This window comes from Betta splendens, chromosome 2, assembly GCF_900634795.4.
Source record: "Betta splendens chromosome 2, fBetSpl5.4, whole genome shotgun sequence".
Taxonomy (NCBI): domain Eukaryota; kingdom Metazoa; phylum Chordata; class Actinopteri; order Anabantiformes; family Osphronemidae; genus Betta; species Betta splendens.
The window spans coordinates 18,921,744-18,944,695 of NC_040882.2; the positions used below are offsets into that span (position 1 = coordinate 18,921,744).

The window sequence follows — 22,952 nt, forward strand, 5'->3', positions numbered from 1 at the left end:
GACGAAGTAATAGTAAAGCCGTTTAATTCTGACACTGTAGACGGCGACTTTAGAGGTTTTAATGCACAGAAGGCAGCGGTAGATAGCGATCAATTACTTTTTTACTTTTTTTAACCAGCCATTACAGGCACTGCTAGGAAAAACATTTACCGTATTTTATTAAAAGTTACAATAATCCTTGTTTATCATTTTTCTGTGTAAATATCTCATGTTAAAACGTGGACACCTGCGGCTTATAGACAGATGTGATCTATATATCAAAAGGTGCGCTCTACAGCCCGGAATTTACGGTACTTACCATTGGTCCAGGGGGACCAGGAGGACCAGGTGGGCCCTACAGACAAGTAGGAATAAACCTCAGATTAAGACGGAACTTCAGCAACAGACAGTAAACCACAATATTCCCACATGGATATGCATTAGGTTTTTAATATTCAAATGATAAAACAGACCATAACGCTTTTACGTTCTGTCTTATTATGAAATACCTAGATGCAGTAACTACTGAGCAGCAGGAATAGACATAGATAGATAATAGATAGTTTACATACGGGGTATCCATCAGGACCTCTTGGACCAGGGAAACCAAGTGAACCACCAGGACCTTCAATACCCTGCAGAAACAAAACCAGGTCAGAACAAATACAAATTTCATGCAGATCTTGCAAATAGGGTGCAATTATTCAAAGGTTGGTGGCTGATAACAAATCTTACATTTTGACCAGGTGGTCCTGGAATACCTTGTGGACCCTAAACAAGAAAAAAAATAATTATATTAGTAAGAAAAAAGGTAAAGGAATTTCTTAAAAAACATCTTGTTGAAAATAGAGCAGTCGTCCTACTGGAAAAATTCACTTTCTACAAAATTTTACTTCATGAATTGATACCTTTATATTTTTTTGTACAATTTACTTTTACTGTACAATTCCGATCTACTCTTAATAAACAAGGGGTAGTTGTCCTGGTCAATTTGCCCTTGTTAAAAAAATAAATAAACAGGGAAGTTTACAGCCACAACCATCCTCTTGTTATTTCTGGAGCGCAATCTTTCCTCCAGAAAGAACTGCAGCTCTGTCTTAAACATCATGGGTGGCTTTAGTATTGATTTTTCCACTCCAGCCTGGTAAGTTAAGAACTGCTTGTTTGAACCATTACACCCGTTTACACATGTCACCAGAGTTACATCAGGTTGTTATCAAACTGACCAAACTGCAGATAAATGAAAGACTGAAGATACAGAATCAGTGAACTCAAATTTGAGCAGTACTGTCAATTTAACAATTAAGACAATGTGTTTTAACATGACATTACCCTTTGTCCATTCTCTGGGATGTATTGAGGTTCTCCCTTCTGACCTTTTGGCCCAGTAGGCCCCTGTTTAGAGAGGACAAAAGCCACTGTAATACCTCTGTGTGTTAAAACATGAAATAGAGCCTCTAGAATTTGCATCAAATTTGCATCAAAATTAAACTAAAAGTTTTCTTACAGCAATTCCTGGGAATCCAGGTGATCCTGTCCCAAAGCCAGGGCTTCCAGGATCCCCTGAGGTTCCTTTACAACCGTCCAGTCCTGGTAACCCCCTGCCACCATCCAGACCAGGGTGACCCTACAGATAGAACAGGAAGGAGTCTTCAAGAACAAACAGCAAGAACGGCACAATTCCCCACGATGCCAGTGAAAAGGTCATGCGTGTTTATGGTTGTGTTTCTGCTGTACGTACGGGCACTCCATCGATTGCTGGGAACCCTGGCACCCCCATCGGCCCCTGCGTGATTGATAAATGCATAGAGTTTAGTGTCATGATCACAATAAACAGCTACACCTAGTGGCAGAAACATGTCACTGCTGTTTGCAGCAGATTGGTTGATGAATACTATGTAGATGATTGCATATTTATCCTATACAAAATGTAGTAAAAAAACTTAAATAATAAAAATATTTTGATAACATAGAAAAGACAAGAGAAATAACTTATTGATTACTGGTAACTGTCTGACACTTTGCTGTAATAACCATATATGAGGATCTGTATGACGCACTTTGTCCCCCTTAAGGCCAGATGGTCCTTTCAGTCCAATGTGGCCCTTCTCTCCCTTAGGCCCTTGAGGTCCAGGCCTCCCAGGGGACCCTTCTGCTCCACTTGGGCCAACTTCGCCCAGAACCCCTGGATGCCCCTGAGGAATGAGAGAGAAAGAAGACATTAGTTACAAGACAAAACAAAGGTGATTTGCATGTGTCTCAGTGAAGCTACTTTTGATCAACAACATGACCTTACAGTAGTCAGCATCTTGCCTGCATTGAAGAGATACCGCAGTGCTTCACATCACCAGAGGAAATCCTAAATCCTGATCAGGATTGGTCGGTATGTGCTCATACAGCCTTTATAAAGAACCACCAGGTGTTCAGAGATGCTTTTGTAGGTTTTGCTTCATAATTCCAGTGATTCCCATGTCATATGTGGAATATGATTAGTATGTGATTAACCCATATGGCATGATGATGTGAAGCTTTATCAGTTGTATGATGTCTAAATAAGGTAGTGTCTTATTACTGTAGCATTCTTTCCATCCTTTCATCTTCAATTATATGCCATCGTCTGCTTGATGAGGGCGTTTTGAGCTGGGGAAGCCCTTAGAAAAAAAACGAGGGAGTCATTTTTTCCTTGTGTTGGATTTAACTGTGTTTATATGTGATGTGAACAAGTTCGGGCGGAAACCCAGACTGTGTTTGCCTTTCCTTAAAGAGGGATGTTAACACGTGAGTGAATCAAAAAACCACAGGGATGGTGCGGTGCTTTATGTTGGCATGCAGCAGCACGCAGCACTAGATGGTGGTCTAGGAGAGAAAGCCCACAGCAGAGATCATTACAGGAAGGACATGTATATGTTTGAAACATAACATTGTGCTTTTACGTGAGTGAACAAATCCAGGTTAAAACCTTTTATTTCTTCGTATCAAAGCACACTGCACTATTCACTTTCAACCACACGGTGGCAAGAGGCGCAAGAGCAACAGGTGGCTTTGTGTTGCCTCCAATGAATAAACGGGCCACACAATTCTCTCCTCCGCAGACAGGACTCGAACGCACACGCTCTCGTTTACGTGCTCACAACTGCCCATTAGCTCATATTTTAGGCGGTTTACCACAGTAAGAGAGAACAGACACAGATGGGAGGAGAAGAGAGGGGTCAAAAGAACAACATTAACATATAAGAGTAACGTAGCTGTGTTGTTGTTGATGTTTTTTAGGTTAAAATGCATTAGCAATTTTTCATTAATACCCTCCAGGAAAAGATGTAGATGAATTCATTTACGTCACACGTTTCTGAAGCCCTACGACCACCTCCATCCATCATCCAAACAGCTTAAGCTCATAGGGGGTGACTTTCACTGAGCGAGAGGCCAGGTACAGTTCACTAAGAATGAGTGTCTATCTGTCTATCACTGGGCCACACGTAGAGATTAACGGGGTTGAACATGCACAAAGGAGGCGCTTTCACAACCAACGTGTGCTGTCTCTGGTATAAAACTATCCCACATCAGTAGACACTCAAATACCAGCTGAAGAGAAGCTTGTTCCAACGTGTGGGGACAACCTGAAGGGTGGGCACGGACCATGAAGTGAAACAGTTTAAACTCCAACTCTTATTGCATGTATTTGAAGAAACACAGCTGTTTGGTCCCTAAGCAATCATAAAAACACATTTCTACTGATCTGATCTACTGAAGCGGTCTTGGACCCTGGATCAACCCTGACCGGAGCTGCAGCTCCGTCTCCAGCCCACGTGGCCTCGAGGCAGGCAGGTCACAGTAATGACAGGGCTGTGCCAGGTGAAGGCTGCCTGCCAGAGCTGCCTGGCTCACCCTCACACCTGGTTTCACCCAGGGAAAATATGCAGAGGTCCCACCGAGAGCCACATCCTCCCACGGCGTGTCTTCCTCCCTTCTCATCCTCCATCACAAGCAGCATGAGCGGCACAAATACAAACGCCTGAAGCCTTTCCGCAACCTGCAGCAGTAAGGGTGGATGGTCATTGTGTCAAAAGGCTCAAAAGTCTCTCTAGTTCCAGTTTCAGGTCACAAAGAAAGGCTGAGCTGGATTTTCTGTATGTCATGTGTCATGTAAAAGCTGAATGATGTAGCGTATGTGGGTCCAGGAGTCCTGCATCAAGCGTTTGTTGTTCTATCAGGTACAAGTATCCTATTTGACTAGAAACTGTAAAGCTAAAGTAAGAAATGGCCACTAAACCTAGTTCCAGAGAACTGTGTGTCGTATACAGTAATATGAGGTGAATTACTGAAAAAAAAAGGATAAAAGGAAATAGAGAAAGAAAAAAAGAAAATAAACATTCAAACATTTAAGACGTAATTCTATCAGATTTTAAAAATGACCAGTAGGTTGTGCCCTTTGCCACCTGTCAGATATAAACTGTGTAAGCTCTGTATTTAATGATTGTCAAAGCCGCCGGAGCAGCTGATTAATTGGTGACAATAAAAACCTCTTAAAATCATATTCGAAATGATTTGAATCAAAGTAAGGACTGTTCCTCATACATACGTGCATTATGAACCCTAATTAACTATATGCATCAAATCTTTTTGACCAACAAAAGGACATTCCTAGCATACATGCACCTAGCATCAGCATTCACTTGGTCACTTGCTGAAAATAAGCCCTTTAATCACGGCTTTGGGCTCCACCACCAAACATCTTGTGCTCTACTGCTCCACACGTTAGGCATTAGTTAGAGCTGGTGTTCTATTCTGTCCCTGTGCCACCTACTGCTAACTGCCTGGTTCAGGTGGGCTCAGTTAATCAGAAGCTGGGAGGGATGGGATGGATTGGGACAAGCAGGACAGCAGCCCCTGAGAAGCAGGACTGGACGCCCTTGGTCTTTAATAGTGATAGAATGCTGGCTCTACTGGAGGTTTGCTTCGCTTCGTGTTCACATCTGTTTAGTTAAAATTATACTAATAAAGTACTTAGCTTTTTATACCCATAGAGACAGACGTTATCAGAGATCTATCCCCGTCCCAGCGCTTCCCCCACTCCTCACACCATCTCAACGCAGATAACTTTGCCAACTGGCATCCCTGTCTGTTTTCAAGCCAACCCGTCGGGTCTCCGCCCGGCTCTTCCAGACCTTCCATCCTCATCACCTTCCAGCAGACTGGTCAGTTTGTAGGCCCAAATCCCCTTCAGCACAAAAGGCACAATAGGGCCTATTCTGGGTCGCTAAGCTCTCTGGACTTACTGCTCCCATCGGGCCTACCTCACTTCCTGATAGAGGAGAGTGCTTGGACAGACAGATTCTAGCGGCCATGTGTGAAAAACCATGGGTGTGTATTGTTTCTGAACGGCACGCATGTACATGGACGCGCACCCACCCTCGGGCTCTCCGAGGGTTTATTGGGATCCATTGTTCCGAGTGTCGGGTCTGCTGGGCTGAAGATTTTAGCTGTCACACCGCATGCTCACTGGGGGAAGGTGATGGAAGCAAAGTGGAGGGAGAGGCTGGCAAACGTTGGGTCTTTGGGTGCAAGTTTAATCAGCGGAGGTCTGATAACCCAATTACAGTCTACACACACACACACACACACACACACACACACACACACACACACACACACACACACACACGCGCACAGACTGAGCTATGGCGACAGAATGTGGCGAAAGATGCCACGTTTGATGCGGTGACAAATGACACAACTAAACAAAAAACCACAGCTCTCAATAACATAAACTAGAGGAAGAGGCTAATCCTCTCTGGACGGGTGTGTTTGGCTTGTGTTGGGCTGGTCCCCTCCAGTGAACAGACTGTAAACCCAAACACGTTTGTTTGTCTCAGACATGTTTGTCCGGCTCAGGTTGAGTGATGATACACAGACGGGCAGACTCATCATCTGCCAGGCATCCATCTCTTCATTTTTCCAGCGAAAAAAAAACAAAACACAACAGGTTCGAGATCTGTTCTGATCATCTAAACACTCCTAGAGGGGTTGGATGCATCCTGGGACACACGTAGGGAATTCTAACCTCGTACAAGGTGTGCGATCCTGTGTGTCCTCCTGTGTGTGTATATTACTGTATCCACTATCCTGGTTTTCTTTTGTCCTTTGCTTTACATTAGTAGAAACCCTCTGACTGTGTGGTGCTGCCTCCCTACAGCTCCATGTAAACTATGTCAAGCCTGGTAATTATAGAAATTATGCATGTTAAAGTAAAATTAACAAAACAGCTAATTATTTACAGCTGAATGAAAGGTATCAGAGTAAAGTGACCTGCACATTTCCGATGCTCCTACACTAGGAATGAATCTTCTCCTGACACTGCAGCAACGCGCTTCAGTCACTAAACCCATTTATCGTCACACTGACCCTACATGCGTCTTGGTGGCTGCCAGCAGCACTGTCCCACTTCTCCTTCCACAGGCTGTTTATCCTGCCTTCATGCCCCCTCCCACCCCATCTGTTTGTACTGATGGCCGCCATTAAACCAACAACCCGTTCTCTCTTTTCATCCAGGTGCTTTCCCCTCCAATAAAAGCTCCCATTAGCAGTCTGTGGGCTCTACCGTCCCACGGCGATGATGTCATAAAGCCAGCGTGTTTTCTCAGCTGCAGTACAATAACGAGAAAGAAAACATCCAGAAAGTGGACAAATTCCATCTAAATTCCTACACTGATATCTTTATCTCAGCGAACAATATTGCTCGAAATGAAATTTCCCACAAAATGCCTGTTCTGTGTTTACATCCATGATTCTATTTCGCCAGTGTTTTGCTCTACACAGCCAGACACCTCAACTAAATGCCGTCACTGGGCCACAATGTCACATGTGTCCACCAGAAATTAGCCTGAGGCATCAACAGTGCAAACTGTAATAGTAAATATGTGGATTGGTTGTTTAAACTGGTAATGGTTTACAGGAAGAAAACAGGTTTGTTGAGGAGACTGGTTAATCTGAGTCAAATGTCATGTGTTTGCAGAGAGGATGCGTGACTCATTACTATAAATTAGTATACTGTAATGGATAACAATACTGTAGTTATATTCAACTTTATCATTAACAGCTTCTAGTACCACCTCTAACAGAATGCGTAACAAATTACCTAGAAGCAAACGGTAGATCTCACAAAACAATAAAACCGAAGCTCCTGATCAACATCTGTGTTATTTTCATCTGTCTGAGCACAGCGAGAGCCAGGAATGTGAGCTAGGACAAACAAAAAATGAAAAGAAAACATGTTCCAGATTAATGTCTTTGATACGTGCGGTGTCTAGAAAGAACCTGCTTTTCTTTTCAGCTCCAAGTCTCTGTTTATGAGATGGCAAGAGATGGTTTGTACGACAAAGGACGAAAACGTGTGCGTATGTGGAGAGGGGCTCCATCCAGCTGTGTTTAGTTAGGTAGGCGACTGAGATTCCTGCGGCGTTTGTTAGTACTCATGTGCATATTTTCTGTATCAGTGTGCGAGTGTTTGCATCAGCACCGTGGGACTCTTCTCCTTGACTCATCTCCTGTCTGCACGCTTTACAAACAAACAAAAAAAAAAAAAAGCAGAGAGGGTTTATTTCCCTTGGACGTCCCCACGCTCCCAGCTGATACGAGCAGATGCAAATCCAGCAGACAGGGCGCATGTGACTATACTGTATAGACAGTAAATAAACAGATTGAAGCAAGACAACTTCCTGTATCAATCACATTTACAGCAAGTGTTCAGAATTCAGATTAACCTACTGCATCTCCTGCACCTATGTACCGATGAAAACGATTGGACGCATAAGCATTGTGTCTTGTGTTAAGGTGATGGGCATGTACATGTTTAACAGCATTTGACTGCATGTCAGCAACAGTAATCAGCAGGGCAATGTGAAAATGTCATAAATGATGGATTGACTTTATTTGAACTGCGTGTGTGTGTGAATGTGGAGAGTGGAAATGCCATAAATATCTGTGCCATCATCATCCCATCAATCCCAGGAGCCTATGAAATCACTAATTACCAGCTTTGCACATTCCTGTACTGTACATGTTTGCCCTTTGTACAAGTTCATGTAGGATGAAGTCTGAGATGGTAGATCACACAGGAAAAGTGTTTAGTACTGATGGGTTTATATATTCACGTTCAAAATATTATACACTTGTGAATCAACTGTGTGTGTTAGTTCAAATTGCACTAATAATATTTCACGAGCAAAACATTTAGACCTTTGTTTAAAAACCTTTGTCCAGTTTGAGTTTTACTGTGTTTTATTGCTATCCATGCTGCATGCATGATGTGCATTATGTAGGCAGTATATCACACTGGGTTTATTTTATCAACAACTAACGCTTCACATTGATAAGTGAGTGTTAACAGCCTCGTCTAACTTTTTTTTGTTTCATTTCCAGCAAGCACCATGTGGGGGCAGTAGAGCGCACTGAATATGAAGCACGTATGATACAGCAACAACTTTAGTGGTAGTTTTACCAGTTTTTTCAACTCTTTGAAAACAAGAAATAACTCTATTATGCTAAAAATTTAAAAGAAATTATGTAGTTATGAGCATAGAGGGACAAAGTATTTGTAAAGTACTGTATTTTTTGTTATCTGAGATAAGGGTTTCTGCTTGTCATGTCATGTCACGTGTGTGTGTGCGTGTGTGTGTGTGTGTGTGTGTGTGTGTGTGTGTGTGTGTGTGTGTGTGTGTGTGTGTGTGTGACAGACACATGTATGACAGGTCACTACAGATAACACTTCCTGGTATATTAGTCTGGTCTGTAGGTACACGACCATGCATGTCACACATATGCACAGATAACAGAGAGAGGCTGGAGGATGAAGGAGACAGAGGCTTTAAGAGGCGACACCAGCACAACAACTTGCCCTTATCTTTCGCCTCCTTTTTGACACACGTTGTTCCCTTTCGTCCTTCTCTCCCTCTGTTACGCTCCCCTCTCTCTACCTGCTACAGGATTAAGGTAAAGGAATTCAGCGATAGAGATGTGCTCTTTCACTGAGAGGCCTCAGCGAGGGGGTTTCATCCCTCCGTTCTTATCCTCCCACTACTCAAACACACATCCACTATCACTTTACCTTCCTTTATTTTCAAAGGGGCAGACACTGCAGTCGAGCTCTATTCATCCTTTATTGCAGCTTCCCCTTTGTTGTCAGCCGGCCTATCTGCTTGTCTGTGTGTCTGTGTGTGTGTGTCTGTCCTTCCTGTCTGACTCTCTGCCTGTCTGACTCTCTGCCTGCCTGCCTGCCTGTCTGTCTGTCTGTCTGTCTGTCTGTCTGTCTGCCTGTCTGTCTGTCTGTCTGTCTGTCTGCCTGCCTGCCTGCCTGCACCTCACACACCCTTACACACTTACTAATAGCTCTGTGTCACCTCTGACTATAAATAATATTTAACCAATATCATAATCTTCCTGTGGATTCAGGACTCTCCCTTTCACTTTGCTGGAGCATTGACCCACCCAATAAATACTGATTTCCAAGTAATCACAGGAGAAGAAGTGTGTCTAAAGTGATTAGATAAGAACAATTACTCCAGCGGGACACAGAAAATGTTGAGCTGACCTCTCTGACAGCTTGTCAAAATGAGGAAGTCCTCTACGTCTCCGTAGCTGTTTCCAATTGATACAGACAGAGGCCGGACTAAATTAAATACAACAGATGCTTCCTGACACTGAGAGACTCTCCTGTTATCCTTAACACCGACCTCTGACCCCCAGGGTTTACCCAGTGGGAGCGGATGTTATTGGTCCTAATGGATGCAATATGACTTAGATAGTAAAGCCAGGAAAGCCTAAAAGAGACTTTAAGTCCAAGTAAAACTGGAGCCCCTTGACCAATAAAACGAAACCCAACTAAAACCTACAGCTCCACACCATCTGGATCGTGTCTCTGGTGTGTTCAGGTTGAACTTTGAACAACTCCTCAGGGAGAGGGATCTTAGTGGGGCATTAGTTACTGTAAGGCCTAGTACATAAGAAAACGAGTGATGGAAGCATTTAAAACCGTGACACAGTTATTATCCTTTTAAAGGGCATAACGCCGGGAGGAGGAAATGTTTAGTCCATGTAACATTACTAGGTTTGTTGAAGGAGACATCTTGAGCTCTTATGAAGACGAAGGCTTGTCTGACTGAAAACTTACAGCAGATGTTAAAAACGCAGCTATCATCTTATAATTCATCCTATCTTACGGTGAGATTCATGTTGAGTAAGCGAGTCCGAGCCCCTGACTTTACCTAAGGCCTGTGAACTGTGCCTGAGTAAACCCTTCACGTCTCTAATCTGTGACTGCAAAAGTAAAACTGAAAAGAAACGAAATAAGCACCTTATCAACGGACGGACTCCCAACAATAACAGGTAAAGAAGGTAATGTATGGCAGAAGGCCCACAGAGCGGGAGGGGGGATTACTGGGCTGTATCATTTACCTGCAGCTAGCTGGGACTAGTGTGGCGCTCGTCACTATGTTATTTACTTAAAGTGGCGTACAATAAGTGGCAGTAAGTGTAGGCTCCTGTGTCAGACAGTAATTGTTGTTTGGATGCGGGCAGAAATAGACCAAGTGTGACAGTGTGAGGCTACAGGTAGTCTGGATTTAGGCTGGGACCAACACAAAAGGAGGGCTCTGCTCCCTTTCCCATAGGGCCTTATCGCTGTAGTGTCTGCGGCTTCACCTCGTGCTGCCAACAGAACTTCTTGCAATCTTGAATGGAGCCTGGGAGGCAAAACGAATGGCAGCTGGACACTCAGTGAGTAATCAGTACTAACCTTCTGACTGCTGCTGTGTAAGGTCTTCATTTGAATGATGAACAGATTCAGACATACAAACTAAATCATGGCATTGTTTACAAATTTAAAAGGTACATATAAATATATTTCACAGCGACTGATACAGTATTTGTACACCAAAACCACAAAACGCTGCTCATAACTGTCACTGTATGCAGCCACAAACCCAGAATCTCAGCTGCTGCTTGTTAATATGGGATCATAAACACCTGACCGAGCAAAAAGCACGTGCAAACGTTATGTGAATGTGTAAACTGTAGTATTTACTGCGTGCAGTACTGTACTGTAAATTTCAATAACAAGCAGATGACCTCACTTTCTGCCAAATATCTGCCTACACTGCTTTGCATGTCAGCGATCGCAGTGGATGTTGAATTTATGACAGCAATGATACGTTTATGTGTGCATGAGTCTGGTTCATCACAACAAGGTCTTTACGGTAGATAGAGATACAATTACACACACCGACACACAGATCGCTTTAATAAGTCAAACTGTGATAAAATCTGTGGTGTAGAGTTAAAAGCTTTAATAGGAGCCCTAAGGCCATTCTGCGTTAATAGAGGAAAGTGATGGACCGTTTAAACTGACAGACTAAGTTCTTTACCAAAACCTCAACTTAAAATAATGCACCTCTAATAAACATAACTACTTAGTGGTTTGTTTCCAAAGAAAAATAATTCTTGCCAAACTCACATACAGTAAGTATGAGTTAATGTGTTCTTCCCACACCGACCCGTGGGTCGTGACTAAACTAAACTGACCTTGCAAGTCATGACTAAAGCTAAAGGCCATGAGCTGTGACAAACAAAAACAGTGGAGGCGTCACTCAGTTTGAAAGGGGTGAATGCTTCTTCATACTGTTTTGATCAAACTCTGTCCTAATGCCTAATGAGAGAAGAGACAACTAACAAACACTGATTTCTGTGTGAGGACGGGAGGAGAGTACAGTAGAAACGCTGAACATTTAACAAAGGACAGACAGACTGGACGTACTGTATGAGGCGGGACTCACCCTGCTGCCTTTCTCCGGGTTGCACCTGCATCCCTCGCTGCAGTCCAAGCCCGCACATGGTTCATCAAACTTCGCTCCCTGCAAGAAATACAACATAAATTATTTATGTTTGTTTGTTTATTGTCATAAGGGTGTGCTTTACATTTGCCCCATGACGTGTACAGATTAAGGATTAGCATGCGCGAGCACTTGTGTGTGAAAATATCAGGCAGTGTGTCATATGAGTCCATTTGATTCGGGGGTCTCTGAGGGGTCAAACTCAGAGGTCACGGCTGGTATTTCAGTGTGATTAGTGGATGAAAGGGTGCGGGTGGGGACGAGCGGGCCACACGGGCAGGGGGACAAAGAGGTGTTGACTGGACCACGTATGCCCACAGTGGGTAGGGGTTCATATCCACAATGATTGAGGTCAAGGACCTTCCAGGACCCTTGGAAGTAATCATCACCTATAGTCTACTGGGCCTGGGAAAGACTGGTATCCCATGTGAAGGCATCTGGGAAATGTCAACATTGATAGAAAAACCCTGCACGGTGGCAGCACATGCTGTTCAATTGACTATCATCACTGCATTTTCAGTACTTGAAGCACCCACACACGCTCATCAGCATCTGATTTTAAAAGATGTTGCTCAGGTTTGCTGCGTCCCACCTGTTGGCGGGGTCTTATTAGCATGCAATCAGTACTGAATGTGCTTTAACAGGCACATGTAGAGGGAGGGACCGCCTCCCAAACAAATCAGAGGTGCCCGTCTCAGCATTAATTAACCAACTTAGTCATCTTTTTTCAATACTGTCACTTTCTTGGCAGATACAAAACTATATGCTTTGCAAACTATAAATAGATACCAGGTCACTCAAAACAGCATCTTTGCATCAAGTGGAAGGCACTTTAGGAGATTAGCAAGTTACTGTAGGTGCAATTTTCTGAGAAAAAAACTCCAAAAAAATTTCCATTTAATAAAAGCTGCCTCTATGCAATCCTTCATTTAATCGTTCACTTTTCTAATCCAAGGAAATGAGTTATTCAGAGGAACAAGAGGAAACCACACAACAAGGAGAAAGCAAGCTTGCTTGGCACAAAGCACAAGAGAAGGAGGGGAAAGGTCAGTGGTGCTGGTCCTGCTCTCCTCTGATCTCCACCACTCCTCTAATCACAATGACAGAAGGAGGGCAAGAGCGGGAGAACGTGAGCAGGGAAACAGTGAAACTTGGCCTAATGGAGGGAACGAGGAAGGAGAGCGAGCGAAGTAATAAAGGGTGAAAGAACTGGAGGGAGACTGAAAAGAGGGAGGGGCTAACATTAAAGACACAAAGGCGACATGAAGCTAAAAATAGACCCGACCTGGAGAAAAATACAGTTCTTAATCTGCTGCAGGTAGTTTAAGAGACCTTCGTGGTGAAGATTAGGGAGCCCTTGATGGAAGGACTAGTTCAGGTGTCACCAGCAGCCTGATCAGAGCCCAGAGCTAAAGGTGAGCGGTGATGTGGGAACCTGATGCCTTGCCTGAGGGCAGACGGTGGATGTGGATGTGCAGACACAGGCTGCGCTGCCGCTTTGGCTCCATAGTCCTCCTCAGCAGCTGCAGTAGCTTTGTAAAAGGGCCAAGTTTGTAGTCTGGGTCTTTAAGTGAAGCGAACCTCACCCTCGTCCACTATATTACGTACAGATGCTTCTAAGCCGATGTTACCACCCAGTTTTTGTATAATTTGGACGAGCTTATCGCTTAACTCCAGACAACGCACCTAATTACGAAACACTCACAGGTAGAACGTGACGGAACAGGCAGGTTCTCGGCTGCCGGGATCGATTCCACTGTGTGTCCGTGCGCGTCATTCCTGTGTTCCGTCACGCTGCCATCGCTCGGCTTCAGGTACGGTTCTCCCATCAATCTTTAGCGCCTGCTCGAGCTTTACTGTCCAAACACCCTCGCACGCGTTCGGCTGAGTGGGGAGTTTAGGCGCCGCCTGTAATACCTGTGGGCTCTGACGCCAGCGGTTCACCCATGCGGGGGCAGCTCGTGGGTAACGGCTGGTGTCGGGACTTGCCCGTCCATTCCTATAGGGTTTGCTGATGTTATCCGAATGCCGAATGGAGGTCGAGTCTCGAGTTTCCTAGAAGACAGTGCTGTATACACACGCACGTCGTGAGCTTTAAGGCTGAGATGCACGGAGCGTGATGAGGCAGGCTAGAGGATTTGTTTTTTAAAGTCATGCATGATACTTATTACACACATGGTACATGAATGAACCATTGCTGTAGTTTTCTTGGATGTCCCTCCTGATAATTTAGCAAAAATTACATTTTCTTTTAAGTTGTTAAAAAAGATTCTACTTATTTGAGAAACTGTTCTTTCACTAGCAGCAGATGGCAAATAATGTATTTGAAACTATATTATTTTAAACTATATTATGTATTATTATGTATTATATTATATTTTGTAAAAAAAATATGAAGGGCAGTAATTTTCAATAAATGAACATCTCAAGCAACTCTTTGATACTTTAAATACACTGGTTCAAAAAGTTCAACCTTCAGACCTTCTACTGTACGCGCTGCTCAGGCATCCGTCTAATTCAGACCCTGTCAATCAACTTTCCATCAAGCTGCAACAGCACATGGGAGTTTACTGTCATTGAGACAACGACACCATGAGAAAGGTGGAAGAAAGGAAAGGATGTGGAAACACTGCTTGACCCTGAGGACGATTTACTTTTCACCTGAACCTGAACTTGACGCCGAGGAACGAGCTCAAAGGAGAAAACAAGCAGGAGGAATGCGAAGTTGTGACAGCTCCTGCGAGTAAAGAGCTGGGAAAAGATAGCAAGAGAATGCGAAGGGCTCTCGTTCCTCTGGCTGATGTCCGGCCCCTCTTATCTTTCCTCCCTCTCACGTTTTATCACATCTCTCTGTTTTGTCTTCCTCCCATCTCTTCTTGTCTGACTCTCCGTTTATCACGTTCCCCGTCGCCTCCCTCGCCGGTCCATCTGTGACCCTGACTTCCACCACGGGACACCAAGCAGCTGTGTTTGGGACCGCCAGCGCTCCTCGTTTACTCCTGTTTACTTCAAGCGGCGTGTCAGCCGTATGGACTTTGTATTAAAAAAAAACACGGGATTGTAGGTATGTGACAAATGAGCACGTTAGGTTCGAGCACAGGCTAGATTCCGGATTCACGTGATGTCTGTGAACACGTTTAGCGCAGGCTTTGTGTGCTTGTTTTCCAGGGCCACCCACCTTGAGTCACGGCATCTTTATCTTGATCAAGACAAGACAAAGTCTGTGATCACCAAGTGTAAATACAGTAAACTTCTGTTGGTTAGAAACAAGAAGGCGATTTCACTTTCATGTTCTATTCACTAATGCAGTCGTGACCCTTTCAGACGCACTCTGCACATTCATATAAGCAGACAGTAAAAGTGTCCTAATGGAGACGTTCCCCTCTTTCCCCGATCACTAATCCTCGTTAAGACTCTGTTAACGTTGCGAAACCGTCGAAGTGTAAGACGCTAAATCCAAACGTGCGGCACTTCGCGGCATTCCCATCAGGGTCAAAGTGGAGTAAGGTTTAAGGCGCTAAGCACCTTCCAAGTGCCACAGGTCCCCTGACACAGAGAACAGACAGCACAATCCTCGACCTGCAGACAAATAACATCAGACTCACACCCTCACAAACCAAAGTTATGGCCGAAATGGCGTGAAAAGCTGCCACGATGCAACAGCAACATTTGTACTATATTAGACACAATTATGACTCTACCTGCCTTTCTAATTGCAGTTTGCTTCTTTTTCCCTTCACAACTCAAGATTTGTGCATGACATTAGCAAAAACATTTTTGTTTTATACATCCAAAATAACCCAGGGCAGGAAAAGCCAGGTAAGTAACACATAATCTAGTAAAATGTGTTTGCCAATGCCAGTAATGCAGCTTAGTGTATCCCTGTATTTTAGTCCAGCTCGGGTCAATGACAACAGTATGTAACAGATTGTATTAGTTCAAAAATGATCTGTGTTGCCAGAAACTTCTGAATATTTCTTTAAATCCCTCAATCAGCGGTTCACAGTAGTTTATTGGCCAGAACTCACAAACAGATGCTGTAGGTGTGGACAAATCTCATTTGTGATGAAATGATTTGTGATGAAATGATTTGAACATTTGCTAAAGCCTTTTATTAATTATACAATAAAACTGGAACTCAGCATTTCATGGAAGGGTTGGGCTTTCATTTGAAACCAGTGCAGTGCAGAGTTAAAAGCGTTGAAACACTGACTTAATCTTAACTGAATTACTGATAATAGCATGCTTCCATTTTTACCATCACTTTGCTGATGGTAACCGTCCTGAATTGTACTGCTTTAATAAATGCTATATATAAATTTTTTTTTATAATATAGTTATATAAATAACTCCAGCTTCCTGGTGTCAGTTGTTGGGGAATCAAGAAGTAGTCTATTTATAAAGTGCTACAGTAAATCACAACACAAGGCGACAAGAATAAAATCTAGAGCCCTGAGAAAGCTACAGGTGGTGCTGGAGAGGAACATACGTACAGCAGGGCTAGACATCACCAGTGTGGTCATGTTCTCCATCTGTGATCATGTGATTAATATTCCCCCACACACCAGAGTACAGACGAATGGCACATAATTCAGCATCCAATGCAGGAAGCTAATTGGAAATTCCTAACATGCAATTTTTTCCATTGTTTCCATCACCTCACCTGCCGCTAATAGAAGTGACTCAACAGCACATAACGTGACGGTGAAATATGGACGCCATCAAAGTATTAATTAAGCGTACATCCTCCAGCTTTCAACACAGTCAGACAAAGCTGGAACGAGCCTGCGTGACTGTCAGTGTGCTGGTAGAGGCTTGCTGATGGCAAAACTGGCAACAACAACAAACACCAGCTCTATAATGACAGCAATAAAAGGAGGCGCTAGTAGCCAAAACCTGCGCTGGATACAGAGCAGCAGGGAGCCAAAACAAACGGAAAGAGAGCAGACGGAGTGGAGTAGGAACAACGTGATTGATGGAGTTAATGAAGTGCGTGTTCATCCACTTTCAAGGGTAAAGAAGTCATAAATTAGGCAGTGGCAGCGGGAGGAGAGAGTTGTTGACCGAATTCTAGCAGCTGGTTTTATGTGTAGATTCATCGTCTCGTCTCACTCGAACGCCTCATCTGGAATGTTTTTTTCAGAAGCAACTTCAATTTTGTGTAACTGAGACTAAAGCATAATGAAAGTAACTGCAACACTGCAGATCAGACACGTGTGCATGTCACCTGTGACCTGGCATGTTTGTACAGAAGGTACATTCTGAAAAGCCTCCGGGCTTCTGCTCCTCATGATGATGATGTGAATGATTTCAGTTCCTGATGTGTGATCTTCTTTTATCCCGACTCTTAAAAAGCTTAGTAAAAGTAAAGGCAGGGAAGTTGTAACTTTTATTATCTACGTATTGTAATTGCCCATTTCATGTGGTGCAGGTTGAGTAAGTCCATTTCTGTTTGAGCACCTGTGTTTGAGTCCTGCAACTGTGCTGATTGTGCAACATGTGCTTCTTTGACGGAAATAATATTGCTATTGTAAATCACACCTTTCTCAAGTGTTGAAAGAGCAAACTTTACAACTGACCATACAATGTTTAGACAGTTTGATGAATTATCCAGCTCATGGCACACTTAATAACAGAGTAGGTGGAGCACAGTCACAACAGACCACAAATGAGACAAAATGTTGACATATGAACACATACAGATTCAATCCTACCAGGCCTATAAAAAAATTGAATTAACTGTGGATGCTAAAACTTAAAATACATGTATAACCTGATAAATAACCTTTTAGCACGTACTGTAGTCTACATACATGATCCATCTCTGTACAGACTACAGGGCTGAGCAATCCAAAACAAAAAGCTGGAGAATGTCACTTAACTGAGTCTCAGTTACAGGTACCAGAGATATCTGATTCTAGTTACATTCAACTGTCTTTGGGTTACAACAATTGTCGGTACGTGAATGTTTTAGGACCTTGTAGAATGAAGCACCGAGTTTGGAATGTCAAGACAGAGACTCAGAGGTCCCACCCCTCTTTATAAGTGCCATGATAATCACTGCTTTGAAGCAGACTAAACGCTCCTCGCCTGGAGGGGGACGAGGGGCTTTGAAGAGACTGAGACCGGGGAGATGGAGATGGAGGCATGAAAAAGAAGATAATAGGAGAGTAAATTAAGTTGAATTAGCAACAGTAGGAAGAAGTGAAGTAACGATTTCAAGTGGACATGGATGGAGCCAGAATGTGAGCTGGAAATGGTTGACAGGTTGGAGTGATGGTCTGGAGCAGTAAAGACTGCTCCGCATAAAAAAGTAGCCTGAAACAGGATCTGGTCCATCTGTGCAGTTTGGCTTTTGTGCCTCACAGGGTAAATGTGCAGAACGTGTGGGTACGTGCGTGTGTTTTGTATATTCACCACAATGGCAATTATAGCCTGCATATTATGGCATAGAAATCTGAGGCACACCTAATGTGACTCAGAAACCTCGCACAGCTCCGATCCTGCAGAGACACACACACACAGAGTTCTTAACCAGTGTAGTTTAAGGTTTCGCCTAAACAATGAATGTAAACCGATCAGTGGGTCACAATGGAATGAGGTGAAAGGAGAAAAGCCCTTGGAAAGTTCAGTGTGTGTGTGTGTGTGTGTGTGTGTGTGTGTGTGTGTGTGTACGTGCGTGCGTGCGTGCGTGCGTGCGTGCGTGCGTGCGTGCGTGCGTGCGTGTGTGTGTGTGTGTGCGTGCGTGCGTGCGTGCGTGCGTGTGTGTGTGTGTGTGTGTGTGTGCATGACAGTGAGGAGAATCCTCTTGACCACCACAGTCTAGTGATCATATCAGTTCGGGCCCACGGGGCAGCACAGCTTCTTTTTGAACTTTAAGTAAACCAACACTTTGCCATATATTACTTTGTAAAAGAAGCAAAACAAACTGCAATAAATAAGGTACAGAGACATTGAAATGTGTTTGAGTTCTTTGTATTATCTTACTGTGTCCTGTGCCAGACAACACCTGATGCTCTGTGTCCTGCTGCCAAAAGGCTGCTGACAATCAGGGCTTATTTTTAGCCTTTTGTCTTGTCAAAAGGGTGTGAATAAATGTATGTGTACAAAGCATGATGGGCTTAGTATCAGCTGGACTGGATGGACTCATACAGTATGTGGTGTGTGTACAGTATGTATTCATCTGACTCTATACTACTATACTTACTTGTGTGTGTGTGTGTGTGTGTGTGTGTGTGTGTGTGTGTGTGTGTGTGTGTGTGTGGTGTGCTGAGTCTCTCTGTTCTGCTGAATTCCACACTTGGAGGCCAAAAGGAAAGACACACAAACACACAACTCAGGCACTGGAGCCAGTTTTGACTCCTTATCCACCAGAGCCTCCCTTTGTTTTTCTTTTTTTTTGTTTTGTGATGAATTTGATTACTGAAGAATAAGCTGGGCTGAATCTGAATTTGAATCAGTAACACAACCTACACAGCTGTTATCATCTACGCATCCCATCATCAATCCCTCCGCTTCCTCCAACCTCATCTTTTTTAATTCTTCAGTAAGTCAGGACAAGTTGGCGGCGAGGCTTCTATTTGTGGCTGAAGAGCATCCCTCCACCAGACGCCTCAGGATGCGTCATTTAAAACTGTCCCTGCCTTCAAATTCATATCATCTGTGAGCCAGAGAGGCTTACAGACAGAACATTCCCTCAGCTGAGTCACTCTCATTAAGTCCATCAGCTGTGTTGTCTGGATCATGGCAAGTGAGGATGAACTGAATGTGCTAATATATCTCAAACCGCAGACTGTTGGTGTGGCTCCTGTGTCTAGATCATCAGACAATAGCAAAGGTTAAACAGGAAGTGCCGACTCATCGTTAGATTTGCTACAAAAGGGCGTTCTTGTGGAACGCTGAGTCACTCTATCAGCTCACCCTGGCCCAGTTTGACCACACTCATGACTGTATGGTTTAATTGCAAACTTAGAGGACATTCCTCTTGACGACCTCCCCTCACCCAACACACACCTGAAGCAATCACAGAAATTGCTGAGGTCTTCACTTTTACCTTCCTGACTAACGACAGATCCGCGCTAGGAAATCGCACTTAGGACATGACTAACCTACGGACAAGTCAGCTATGGTCACACCTGTGTCACGTGGCGCTTCAATTAATCTTTGGTGTTTGTTTTTGCATGTGTGGAGGACTGGGGGGGTGAATCATGATATAATAGGTGTTGATAATCTTTGATCTCAGCATGTTTCATTTTGCTGCTCCACTCCCTTGAATTCACTTCAAATAACTGTAACGCCCGTTAAGTAGTGGACTGATGGCCAGACCCTGTGGGCAGTGATGGATCTTCTTCTACTTGCTTGTGTCGTTAGTGGCTCCAAGCTGCTCTGTGACCTTCCTTTGTTCTGGGTCCTTGAAAAATAGGTTCAGTGGGATTTCACTGTTTAAATTAAGGACAGAAGTGTCTTCGTGTCCTTTGCCCTCTGCAAAAACTGGACTGATCTACTGTAGTGGAATGCAGCTGATTAAACAGAACAATTCGGTTTTAACTAAAAAATGTTACGTGTGCATGTATCAGATCATCTTTATTTGCTACTTTTAGGTTGACTTCATTGCTTTCTTTAGAAAAAAAACCAAATGCCTCCATAAATTTCTTTTAAATTAATTCAAAGACTTAAAGAAATGCTTCGATATGATGAGAGCTGTAAAGTTTAACAAACAGTACGAGGTGTGAGGTGAGTGTGACACTTCAGGTACGCACTGTCTGAACTTAAGGAATATGTTAAAATAGCAAAAGCCCATTTAAAGTGTACTGAGGGAATCACGGCGGGTCAAGGCTTGGAGCGCTGTGGAACTGCCTTACATGGTGAGTAAATGCTAAGATAAAACTGTTTCCAGTTGAGCTGCTGCTTCCATTTCGCCAACACACTCAAAAGCCTTGAGATTCTTCACAAACCTGGCAGCGCTCAAGCCAGCGCTCTTCCTTCTGGGTGATGTGTTTTCATTCAGCTATTATTTCCTGTCATAATCTTGAACCTATGAAGCACAGCAGTTGAATAGTAATAGAACACTGTTGATATATTGTGGCTGTTGTTAATAATGAACATGTTATTGACATGAACACATGAACATACTGTACAAAAAAAAGCTTTTCCATATGAGGTGAGCACTGGGGCCATGCTGTCATTAGAAAAAGGTAGTAATGGTGCATTTCCTTTAAACTGGGATGCTGGAAATTCCAAGTATCCGGTCAGATATTTAACATTTTCAGATCTTTAGTTGCAGCTCTGTCTCATTAAACCGTACTGACTAACGTGAACGTGCTGCTACAACATCTGACTCGGGGAGCAGACCATGTGTTGTTATACTAACACCGCTAACAACGGCTAACCTCGCTAGGGTTTCCATCACGGAGAATTATGCCTTTTAAACATTGCTTTGGCATGTAGAGAAACACAGTGTGATGTGAAGACAGTATTGCGTAAGATGTACCTGTGGATAGGCATGTTACACTGTTCCTGGAAACTGTTTTACAAGTGGAACGTCTAACAAGCCCTGGATAAACATTCAAACACATCACAAGACAAAAACCACAAACACAGTGTATCCAAGGTTGGAGTATGTTAACACATAAGTACCCCGCAGGCAGAAAAAAACCTCCCAGCTATGCTATAGACACCCCTCACTCCCCCCTTTTCGCCTCTATAGCCATTCAGCTTTTCATCAGCTCTTAAAGCAGCAGCAAGGTTAAAATATCACCCAGACACTCCTTCTTTTGTGATTTCCCTTCTCCTAAAAACACAGTCAGGTGTGCATTTCAGTGTATATGAGTCTATGTGAAAGCATCTGTGTGAAATTTGTGTATGTGTGTGGGAGACAGCGAAAGGGGGGGGGGGGGGGGGGGGGGGGGGGGGTTGCTGGGAGAACAACAGAGTTACCTACAGACCATTAGACTTTGATGGGAACCAGTAAAATACAGCCTGAAGCTGTGAATGGAGCAGACAGAAAGGAAAGAAAAGCTTGGACTCAGGAATGCTGCTAAAAGACAAGCCAGAGGGGGAATCACTTATTTATAGAGGATTCCACTCGACCTTATAAATCTGTATATAACTATGCTGCCTTAAAAATAGAAGGCCAAACGTCATGTGGAGACAATTAATTATAATTATGAGCTTACTTTTAATCCCAGCTGAAGGTTTCTCTACTGATTCACTCCCACCCAAGACCGTCTGATGTTAAGACACACTAAAGCAGATACTAAATAATGAGAGACAGAGGCTTCATAAAACATCTTCCTTCTGTGATGCCGGTTGAGTGTATGTATTTGCATGTCTAAGTGAACCAGCGTGTGCAATAACAGACAAATCCGGAGCTGAGGTTGTGGTTAACAATGATTAAAGTGAGGACCTGTAGGTGACAACGTTTAAGGGACTGCAGCTCCTTCCTGAGGTGGAGACTGTCTAAGGGAAAGGAAGCTACACTTTAAAGCTCGGATGCAAAATGAAGCTAACACGAGCAAACGCTGCAAGTCCCTACATGAACATGTGTCATGTTGGGTTTGCAGCTCAAAGTGTGAACTAAATTAAAGGCCAGTAGTTATTCACGATACTGTACATGTTTATTTAGTAGATTCCGGACGAATATAAAGGAAATGTGATTACGAAGTCAGATTTGCTCCGAAAAATACAATCATCACAGCGCAGCTTGCAGAAATATTTCAGCGTGCTACAACAGAGCTGCAATAACCTCAGAGGCCTCTGAAATAGGCCTGAAAAAGCAACAGTGGGGAAACATCTCCGGTTTTCTACCTGGAGGCTACACTGCTACATACTTTGATCATCAAGCAAACATTCTTCTGGATGCCACAGACAACTGTGTTGCCTGAAGTACCGTTCAGAATCACGGAAACATTCGGACGCGGGGGACGAAATGTATTTCATTACGCAGAGGGTTTCGAGGTTTGGAATGTTGAAGAAAACGTCTGATCGTCCGAGCAGACAAAAGCAATGAATGCCTGCAACGTGAACGCAGAGCACGAGGAATCACGTAAGGAATGAAGCAGGTGCTGCTCAGTCATGTTATAAGTGTATAAC

General features: G+C 43.6%; 1 protein-coding gene across 4 annotated transcripts in view; it reads right to left on the minus strand.

The window, feature by feature from the left end:
- col4a6 (collagen, type IV, alpha 6) overlaps positions 1-22,952 on the minus strand; it is a 70,027-nt gene that overhangs the window by 19,900 nt on the left and 27,175 nt on the right. For all 4 annotated transcript variants that reach the window (XM_055507061.1, XM_055507060.1, XM_055507062.1 and 1 more), the window contains exons 4-11: positions 11,805-11,882; positions 2,040-2,174; positions 1,721-1,765; positions 1,487-1,606; positions 1,312-1,374; positions 715-750; positions 552-614; positions 299-334 (exon numbers count right to left, since the gene is read on the minus strand). In XM_055507061.1, coding sequence (XP_055363036.1) covers positions 299-334; positions 552-614; positions 715-750; positions 1,312-1,374; positions 1,487-1,606; positions 1,721-1,765; positions 2,040-2,174; positions 11,805-11,882 — 576 coding nt within the window. The remainder of the gene's footprint in view (positions 1-298; positions 335-551; positions 615-714; positions 751-1,311; positions 1,375-1,486; positions 1,607-1,720; positions 1,766-2,039; positions 2,175-11,804; positions 11,883-22,952) is intronic.